This window comes from Theobroma cacao, chromosome 6 (genome assembly GCF_000208745.1).
Source record: "Theobroma cacao cultivar B97-61/B2 chromosome 6, Criollo_cocoa_genome_V2, whole genome shotgun sequence".
Lineage (NCBI taxonomy): Eukaryota > Viridiplantae > Streptophyta > Magnoliopsida > Malvales > Malvaceae > Theobroma > Theobroma cacao.
The window spans coordinates 18792799-18801880 of record NC_030855.1 but is presented as its reverse complement, the minus strand read 5'-3'; the positions used below and the strand labels follow the sequence as shown (position 1 = coordinate 18801880).

General features: G+C 36.7%; 2 protein-coding genes across 2 annotated transcripts; one reads left to right on the top strand and one right to left on the bottom strand.

Moving 5' to 3' along the window:
• Positions 364–3005, top strand: LOC18596072. The gene is made up of 7 exons (XM_018123605.1): positions 364–915; positions 1014–1100; positions 1446–1652; positions 1775–1933; positions 2017–2061; positions 2200–2346; positions 2480–3005. The coding sequence occupies exons 1-7, from the start codon at positions 748–750 to the stop codon at positions 2852–2854; spliced, it is 1188 nt and encodes a 395-aa protein (XP_017979094.1). The 5' UTR covers positions 364–747; the 3' UTR covers positions 2855–3005.
• Positions 3399–8802, bottom strand: LOC18596071 (protein EARLY FLOWERING 3). The gene is made up of 4 exons (XM_018123604.1): positions 7689–8802; positions 6216–7243; positions 4774–4825; positions 3399–4595 (listed from the first exon to the last, which is right to left on the bottom strand). The coding sequence occupies exons 1-4, from the start codon at positions 7914–7916 to the stop codon at positions 3579–3581; spliced, it is 2325 nt and encodes a 774-aa protein (XP_017979093.1). The 5' UTR covers positions 7917–8802; the 3' UTR covers positions 3399–3578.

The following is a 9082-nucleotide window of genomic DNA, read 5'->3' as shown; positions in this document are numbered from 1 at the left end:
GTTGGGGAAGGATGGGGAAGGGATGGCTGGGCGTACGCCTAGCCATCCCTTTTTTTTATATATATTATTTATTTATTTTTATATTATTTTATATTTTAGTTTATTTTATTATAATTTAAAATTATTTATTTATTATTATTATTATTATTATTATTTTTTAGGTGTCTACACCTAACAAAAAGTTTTTTATATTGTAAATTCAATGCTTAAATTCTTCGAAAATAAAAACTCGGTTCTTAATCATTTTAACATTAAATATTTTCAGTTTATCATAATAACACGTAAATCTACGTCTTAAATTATATAAACACATGTTTGAATCAATTTACTTATCGGAATGTTTAAAACGATAAGTGATAAAGATTTCCTCCTCATTTGTATAAGTAAGAAAACACAAGCGGCATCAATTATTAAGAGGTGAAAAGGCTATGCAAGATGAAAAATCTTCCTTTCTCATCCTTAATTGGATACAAATGTATATTACTAAAATTGGAAAAAAATCCATCTATACCATATTCTGCATCTTTTCTTCTTGGTAAGATGATTGCCATATACACTCCTAATTGCATTTACATTTATTTTTCCCAGATACAAATCACAGATTTGATTCCATATTAACATAGCATGCCATATATATTGGTTTCTAATGCTATAAACATTCATCAGTCAACTTTTATTTGTTTCTGACAAAATTTCCCTTCTCAAAGATCAGAAAAACTTTTCAGCCTTTTTTTTTTTTTTAATTCGATGGATACTCGGAATCATACAAAGACCAAGCTTGGATACTGCATATTTGTCTTTGTAGCTCTCTATCACATGTTTAGCCATGTTCACGTTCAAGTTGATGGAAGGTCCATCTCCTCTGTTAGAAACATGGAGTTGGCTAAGCATGAAGGAGCAATAAAAACAATACAGGTTGTCATATACTTTGTTTTTCCCTTTTCTTTATGGTTTATATAATTATTATTTAATTAAATCTCATGGACGATAATGGTTTGTTGATTTGTTGACAGAGTGAAGACGGTGATGTAATTGACTGCGTTGATATCTACAAACAACCTGCTTTTAATCATCCTCTTCTCAAGAATCACACCGTACAGGTTCCTATCAATTCAATTTTCTCTGTGGCTTCTCCAATATGATTGCATGCATGCTACGGGGACACATTATTTACTTGTTTTGAAATTTCTTTAAATACCCACTTGAAATAGATGAATTCCTGAGGAGATTTGAACAGGTCATACAAAACATATACATGCATGCACTTAGATGATATATATGGTTTTTATAATATCAGAATAATGTATCCTCAAACATGGTTTCTTCTTTATATTTAAAAAATAACTAATAATAATAATAATAATAATAAAAGGAGTAAAGTACTCCTTTGTATTCAAATCTATTTATCTAACATGAACAAATTAAGGATTGTTGTGATTTTACAGATGAAACCAAGTTCATATCCGAGAGGAATGGAAACAGAACAATTCGAATCAGAGCTCCTTCAAGGTTGGCATAAGAATGGACAATGCCCTGAAGGAACGATCCCCATTGTTAGAGCACAAATACACAACTCTACTCGGACTATGGCATTTGTTCCTCGAAGGAAAAACCTTGACCAAGTTGCAAGTGAAGCTGTCAGAAATCATGAGGTAGCATTTCAAAATTTTCTCATTCCTTTATACCTTCATTTAGTTGTAAACAAAAGTAAAAATAGCCTAAATTTTGGTTTATATGATGCTCTTTCTTTGCTATTGATGAAAATATGATTTAGTACGCTCAAGTTTCTGCTGTTAATGGTAACTATTTTGGAGCAAGTGCAATGCTTAACGTATGGAATCCGCCAACATTTGATAACGAGTTCAGCTTAGCACAAATCTGGCTTTTGTCAGGGCCTCAAGATGAATTGAACTCTATGGAGGCTGGATGGATCGTAAGTTTTCTGTCAAGGAAAATTTCATATCCTTTGTTTTGATTAAATTAACAGCTTGGTAAACTGATACATTCATATTGCAGGTTAGCCAAGTCGATAAACGAACAAAATTATTCATATACTGGACTGTAAGTTTGCTTGATCCCTTCTGTATCTGTATCTCAACAGTGAACATTTTGTTAGAAATCCCTTCAAACATATGCTTCATATTGGTAATTTACATTACACTCTAAGTTGTCTCAAGTTGCTTGTTTGTGGAACGTTAGAGCGATGACTATCAAAGCACCGGTTGCTATAATCTTGATTGTCCTGGATTTGTGCAAACCGACAAGAAGTTTGGCCTTGGTGGAAATCTAGAACCTGTTTCCACTTATGGGGGCAAGCAATATGAGATGAGCATAACTATACATAAGGTAAAGAACATGTTATATTTATGCAAGGCTGATAAAATTTTGGTTCTTTTTCTTATGTGGGATGTGTTAAGAAATGAACCTGAGTGAGTTAGGAATATTTCAAGATAAAATGACCACAAGGAAAATGTTTCAGGACAAGCAAAGTGGAAACTGGTGGTTGAGGATACAGAACGTAGATTTAGGATACTGGCCAGGCTCCATCTTCACAGGGTTATCTGACAGGGCAGATTTTATAACTTGGGGCGGAGAGATTGTCAATTCAGAATTAGAAGGGCGCCACACCTCTACTCAGATGGGGAGTGGCCATTTTCCCAGTGAAGACTTTGGAAAAGCAAGTTTTTTCCGAAATCTTGGGTATATTGATGACTCTGGAGCTGTGAGAGATCCTGAAAATCTTGTGCCATATGCGTCAAATCCTTCATGCTATGATTTACATATACCAACCAAGAACGACTTCGGAACCCATTTCTATTTTGGTGGCCCTGGATATTCAGATAAATGCCAGTAGAGCCATTACAAAGCAACAAAATTTGATATTTACTTGCAACTTGCGCGACAAAGATCTGGTAATTTATGATAGTATGATATTTTCCTTAGAGCCAAATAAAGAATGTAATAATTTTAAGTAATAAATCAAAGGTTGGGTGGATGTTATTTAGGATTGGAATGCGGGTGAAGCTAAGAAACCACGACAAGTTCAAGTTGTAGGCATTCTTTTCAATAACCCAAAGTCCCTAACCTCGTAAGTCCAAGTGGTTGGCTTTTATAATCGCAAGTTAAGCTGTTCATGGGCAATGAAGAAACATTTGGTCTGAGTTCAAAATGCAGATCTCAATGCACTCTGAGTCTGAATTTGTTAAAGCAGGAATCACTAACATTGCCATAACCGGAAAGCACAAGTGACATGTGAGACTTTTCTTTTGATTATCTTTCTTCCAGAATTGTATTTAAAGGAGACTTGGAATGCTTGTTAATTAAAGGCTTACGGTGCAGTAGTGGTTTTCCGACGCGGCTAAGATTTGCTGCTAAAATGGCTCTTAAAGAAAAGCCAGTAAAACATAAAACTTAGAAGCAAGCATGATTACAATTAAGCAGAAGTTGATTGTTTTGCAACCTTATGTTGCCTATGTACATGTTATTAGCATATAAGAATTACTGGTACAAAACATCAAATATTTGACAAAATAATAAGAATACAGTCATTTGCCACGCAGTCTCATTAGATACAAAAACTAATCGTACTGTTTCCTTTCTTCTTGTATAGACTGGAAGATTCGAGCTGCTGATTCAGTCGCTAATCTGGAGTTATGTGGTACAACCTTAATCACCCGTGTTTGCTGCCCACTAGACCGAGCATTGTGATCAGATGCCTGAATTGTAGGTTCTGTAGGGAAAAGAGGAAGCGCATCCCCTCTAGCCCTTTCAGAGGGACTACTTGCTGTGCTTCCCTGTATTTCGCTCTCTTTTGATGCAGGCAATTTTCCAACACAATATGAGATTGCTTGACTCACCTGACTTGACATGTTGCATGAACTCTGGTGAGCTATGGTGAAGTTTACATCACCTGTTGATAACTGATTGCCCTTTAGCTGGACTCCGATAAACGGGCTCATCTGCTCAACTGCTGAGTCAGATACAGATGGATTCATAACTGGCATGCCATAATGTGGAAAGTAGGTCTGACCTATAGCAGAGTTTCCAGGAAGAATTCCAATTCCTTGTTGGTGAGAAGCTGGAACACCGTAAGCTGTGTTCAGAAAGTCCCCACCTCCTGTAGCTAGGTTCACAGGACCACAGCTGTCATAAACTGGGGCCATAAAGCCTGCAGTTGGAGGACAAGGACCTGCGTAGGGCTTGTAAACAAGACCTTCAGAAGGAGACATTACAGGAACTAACCACTGACTTCCAAATGGAGAGAAACACCAAGGAGATGTCCTGGTATTGGCAGCCAAAGGTGTTGACAAGGCATTTCCTAAATAAGGCCCATATTTAGGTTGCAGTGCAACAAGTCCTTTGCTGGTATCATCATTGGCAGAAGGAAGAGGAAGCTTTGCAACCGCATTCTCATCTGCACATTCAATGCTAATATTTGGTTTTTGAGAACTATCTTTGACTTTAACAATCAATGGCGGTTCAAGAACATAGTTAGATGGCAACTTCTTGATGGGAGAAACATCTAAAGATGGTTTGCCCATAAAAAAGGTATCTTCAAACAACATATGTGGTGACCCAGCAATCAACCTCTGAACCTGTTCCAAATTAATGCAAAGTAAATTTCCTTTCCTTCTGTTCAATCCATTAAAAGAAAAGAGAGCAAGGTAATTTAGTTTTTGTTTTACACAGATAGATCGGTAAGAAACCAAAAAATGAGATTACATACATAATTTGTTGAAATGCCTAGCAAGTCAATAGCACATTCCCGTTTACCTTTATAAGTCTATGCAACTCGAAGACTTGCACAGCAAAGACTCTTTGTTGGCTGAAAATATGGATATAACAATTAGTATCTTATCAAGAAACTTAATTTTGAGTGCATTTTGGAAGAATTAGAAGTGACACAAACAGCACATTATATTAAACATTTAACAGTGAAAGCAACTAAGAGTGGTTACATGTAGAAGACACAGAAGGTAAACTGATATAACAAGAAATGACATAGAAGGCAATACATGAACCATTAACAAAAGATATATCCCAAGAGTATCTGCAGTTTATATACCTAGTTAACAATTACCTATAACTATATTTCCTGTGACCTGAAAAACAGCATGCTCATACTGTAAAGTTTCATGCTGAAGAGAGTTTTGTCTCCAATGTGCAGGAAGGGCAATTAATTCTGCATTGAGATACAGAGAAACCTAATGAAAGTGACTTAAAATAGACCAATCTTCTTAAAATAGTTCAGATCGGAGCTTGAATAGGGTTCAAGAGTTATTTTATAGTCTCAGATTTATGGTTCTTATTTTATTTCCTGTCTCTTGAGTTTCAAGTCAAGTTTGTTTGTTTTCTATTTCCTTAATGTTTGCTAAGAGTCCAAGCACATGCTAGTTCCCAAGGGACGTAGGATTTTATTTCTGTTAGGGATACTAAGAGTCTATCTAGATCAATGTACTCCCTATCGAGGGAATTGATATACATAAGAAAACTTTCAGATTATTGCTTGTGTTTGTGTGATACAATCATCTTTAAGTGTGATTCCCAAGCAACCCTACGTACTTCTTAGGAATCTTTTCTTTTCTTCTCTTTTCTTTTACCCAATTTTCCTGATTTCTTAAGAATTTCAAATTATAATCTAACTAAAAACCCTAGCCCTTCAAGCTGTCCTGTGTTAAACAGTATACCGGAAATTTTAATATATGAATCTTTGGAATCTGGAGAGAGCCTATAAGAAGATTTCTAGTATGTCCAGAACACCCCGCTCCCAACGCACACCCACACACAAAAAAAGGCAGTTGACTGAATTATAGAAGCTGTACCAAGTTGACCTCAGTTCCCTGAGGTGTCATTAGTTGATTATTTGGTGTCGTTGCTAATTCAATCCCCTCTTTCACTGTTGCTATCAACATTGATGAATGATAGTAGCACCAGCTTTGATTTTGACAATTTCTACAGCTTGTAAAATGATAAACTAATGTGAATCCATTAATGGGATAGTTCAAACTGTTAATTAAAAAGACACATCTAAACTAAAAGACGTTAATATGGGTACAACAATAATGAATATGAAGCAAAGCTAAAATCTTAAATTAGTTATTGGTATAAAAATGCAGCTCTGCAGCTCTGCTAAACAAAAGTCAATAGACCACATACTTATGATGTTCATTAGCTGCAGCAGATGCACATAGCAACAACAAAAGAGGGATACTTACTTGACCATAGCTCTTCTTACTTTCCAGAATTGTTTTTCACCTATTATTCCCACGACATCATCAGGGCATATATCCAAATGAGATATGGACTCCACCGTGGCGGCATCTGGGACATTATTATGCCCGCCAACAACCCCAACTTCCATAGCCCCACACTTCTTTTCTTCATGGGCTTTACTTGTGTTTTCAAGCACATTTGGACTTCCATTATCAACTCCAAGTGATTGTCTCAAACAAGACTCATTTCTCACCTTGGAAGTATTTTCCCGGCACCTGCCAGATTCCACCAAAATATTTTCCCTGAAGATCATTTTGTCTTGCGTAGCCACACACTCTTGAAGCAACAGTGCATTTGGACCATCTACACTGTTCACCATATTTACTGAGCTGCTTTTATTTTCTTGGTTCAAGAAAGCATGTGGTCGTTTTAATGATTCTGAATTCTTGATTTTGGTTGGCAGGTCAGATGATGTGTCTGCCAGGATTTTATCTCTGGTTGACTGAACTGAATTAGACCTTTCCATGAGGTCTTGACTACTTCGAGATAATCTTCCATTCTCCTCAGCTTCGTTCCCAAAATATCTTCTCGACTTTTGATCTACAGAATAGTTTTCCTTCATCTGCTTTTCGTTAGCAGTTTGAAGTTGCATTGAAGAGTTCAAGTTCAATTTAGAAAAATTTTCCTGGCCTCCACTCTGCTTACTGCGACTGCAATTTCGATCTCTTCCAGACAGAACAGATGTAGGAACCCTAAGGTCATCATCGTGTCCTAGCTTCCTTAAAGAAAATTTCTTAAAGTTAGAGAAATGGAGTGGTTGCAATGGATTGCTTTTAGAAATTGCTGGGATTGGTGGTGTGGTATCCAAACTCTGGTAATCTGTAGCTTTTGTGGATTTTTTTTCTTGATTTCCTTTCATGGTATTTAGTTTAATCCCAGGGATGGAATAAGAATGAAACTTCTCAGCCAAAATTGAAGATTCGGGGGAGTTGCCGAATGGCATAAACATACTCCTTCCATTGCCACCACCCTACAAATATGAATAATTTCTTGTCACACAACATAAAATAGAAAAAAATTACATCACGCATAACTCAGAACCCCACACAGATTTTGTTCTACAAACTGAACATTCATCGGGTAGAGACGCTTGAATGCAATGAAAGAGAATATGACACTTAAAGAAGAATTTGATTGAATCTAGAACAATTGGGTGACCCACCTAGCAAATTTTCAGGAAAGACACAATAAATCCATAGAAACGTTAAGTAGGTACCAGATAATTAAGCTAGCAGTAGTAGATGCCAAGCCTTAAATCAAATCGCATCAAACTCAACAGACAGAGAAACAAAACAAAATTCTCAAGACATCAAACACAGACTACGCATATTGCTTGAGACCATTCAAACAAGGTAATTTCAAGGAGTCAATTGCATCTTATGACTTTAGGAAACCATTAAAATTAGCTAACTTACATGGCTTGATGATATTGAAGGAACCAAGCTGCTGTTACTATTTGGGGGAAGAGGCGACACGGGTAGTGATCCAGAGTTGAACCTTTGGGAAGGGATACTAAGCTGCTCATAGAGAGCCATTTTATTCCTTGGAGGTGCCCTGGGCCCTCCTCTCTCTGTATCATTCACATGAAGCCTAGGAAACATAGGACTCATCACCTTTGCCTCATCTTTTCCTCCTCTCATCATCCTTTCCAATCCTTCACCACAAAATTCCACTCAAAAAACTGGTTCTTCCACCGTCAAAACATTCCCTTTGCATCCTTTCAAGCCAAATTCAATACAGACCAAACAATTGATCCCCAGATGGCAATTGGAAAAAATTCTCACAGAGGAAACACAATCACCCAGAATCAACCTACTTGCAACAAACAAGTCTTTTAGATCAATTCAACCATCCAAAGCAGTCACTTAAGAAGAATTTAGAACTCTACCAACATCCAAAGATCACCCCACCTCAAAAAAACAGATCTTTTGACTGAACACCATAAACAACAAACAAGAACTCATGAATAATTGCTCTAACAAACACAAATGTTTGCTAACATCCAGAACCACAGCACCCCATGAAAACCAAATCTTTACTCCAATAATCGATATCCCAGAAGTTATAACAAATTAAGCTACTGATAACAACACAAAAATTTCACCACTATCCACCCCCTTACCTGCCCCATAAAAGAACCAAACTTTTAGCTCAGATTCAGATGCCAACACCACCACCACCACAATATAACAATTAACATTCCTTTCTTACAACATGAAATACCAGTAAAAGTTGTAAAGAAAAAAGAACCTAAAAAAAGAAAACAAATAAAAGTGGTATTTCAGATAGAAAGAAGAAAAAACACTGGGGGAGATAGATAATTATGTAGAAAAAGATAGATTCTGCCAGAGAAGAGGGTTGCCTTGGAATTCCACAAGAGAAGGATCTCTTCTCTCTCTTCCATCACCATGGAACCAATTAAAAAACCATAAACCAAAATGAAAGCAAAATCTGTCCGTGGGACCAAACTGGATAGAAGTCAGGAAAAAAACACCCGCTTCCCCCACTTCTCTCTATCCTTTCTAGCACTTCCTCCCGTCCCATTTTGTCCACTGCCCAACAGCAGCATAGATCCTGCCACATCATCTGCGACCCACTTTTAAAAAGATCATCTTGCTGACATGTCATATCTTCATTGGCTATTCCGTACATGAAAAAGTAAAAGAATTTGCAGGGAATAACAATGAGTCAAAAAGATTATTAAATTATTAGAGAATCGAAAGAGGTAAAAAAGTGACTGAGTCTCTTTGACATGTGAGTAATTAACGAGGCATCGTGGCTTTCACGGCCACATGTTTTCTTGTTCAAA

Coding starts and splice junctions, on each gene's coding strand:
- LOC18596072 (XM_018123605.1), top strand. CDS start 748: ATGGATACTCGGAATCATACAAAGACCAAGCTTGGATACTGCATATTT. Junction 916..1,013: donor GAGCAATAAAAACAATACAG/GTTGTCATATAC, acceptor ATTTGTTGACAG/AGTGAAGACGGTGATGTAAT. Junction 1,653..1,774: donor AAGCTGTCAGAAATCATGAG/GTAGCATTTCAA, acceptor AATATGATTTAG/TACGCTCAAGTTTCTGCTGT.
- LOC18596071 (XM_018123604.1), bottom strand. CDS start 7,916: ATGATGAGAGGAGGAAAAGATGAGGCAAAGGTGATGAGTCCTATGTTT. Junction 7,244..7,688: donor CTTCAATATCATCAAGCCAT/GTAAGTTAGCTA, acceptor TCATATTTGTAG/GGTGGTGGCAATGGAAGGAG. Junction 4,826..6,215: donor GTAAGAAGAGCTATGGTCAA/GTAAGTATCCCT, acceptor CCATATTTTCAG/CCAACAAAGAGTCTTTGCTG.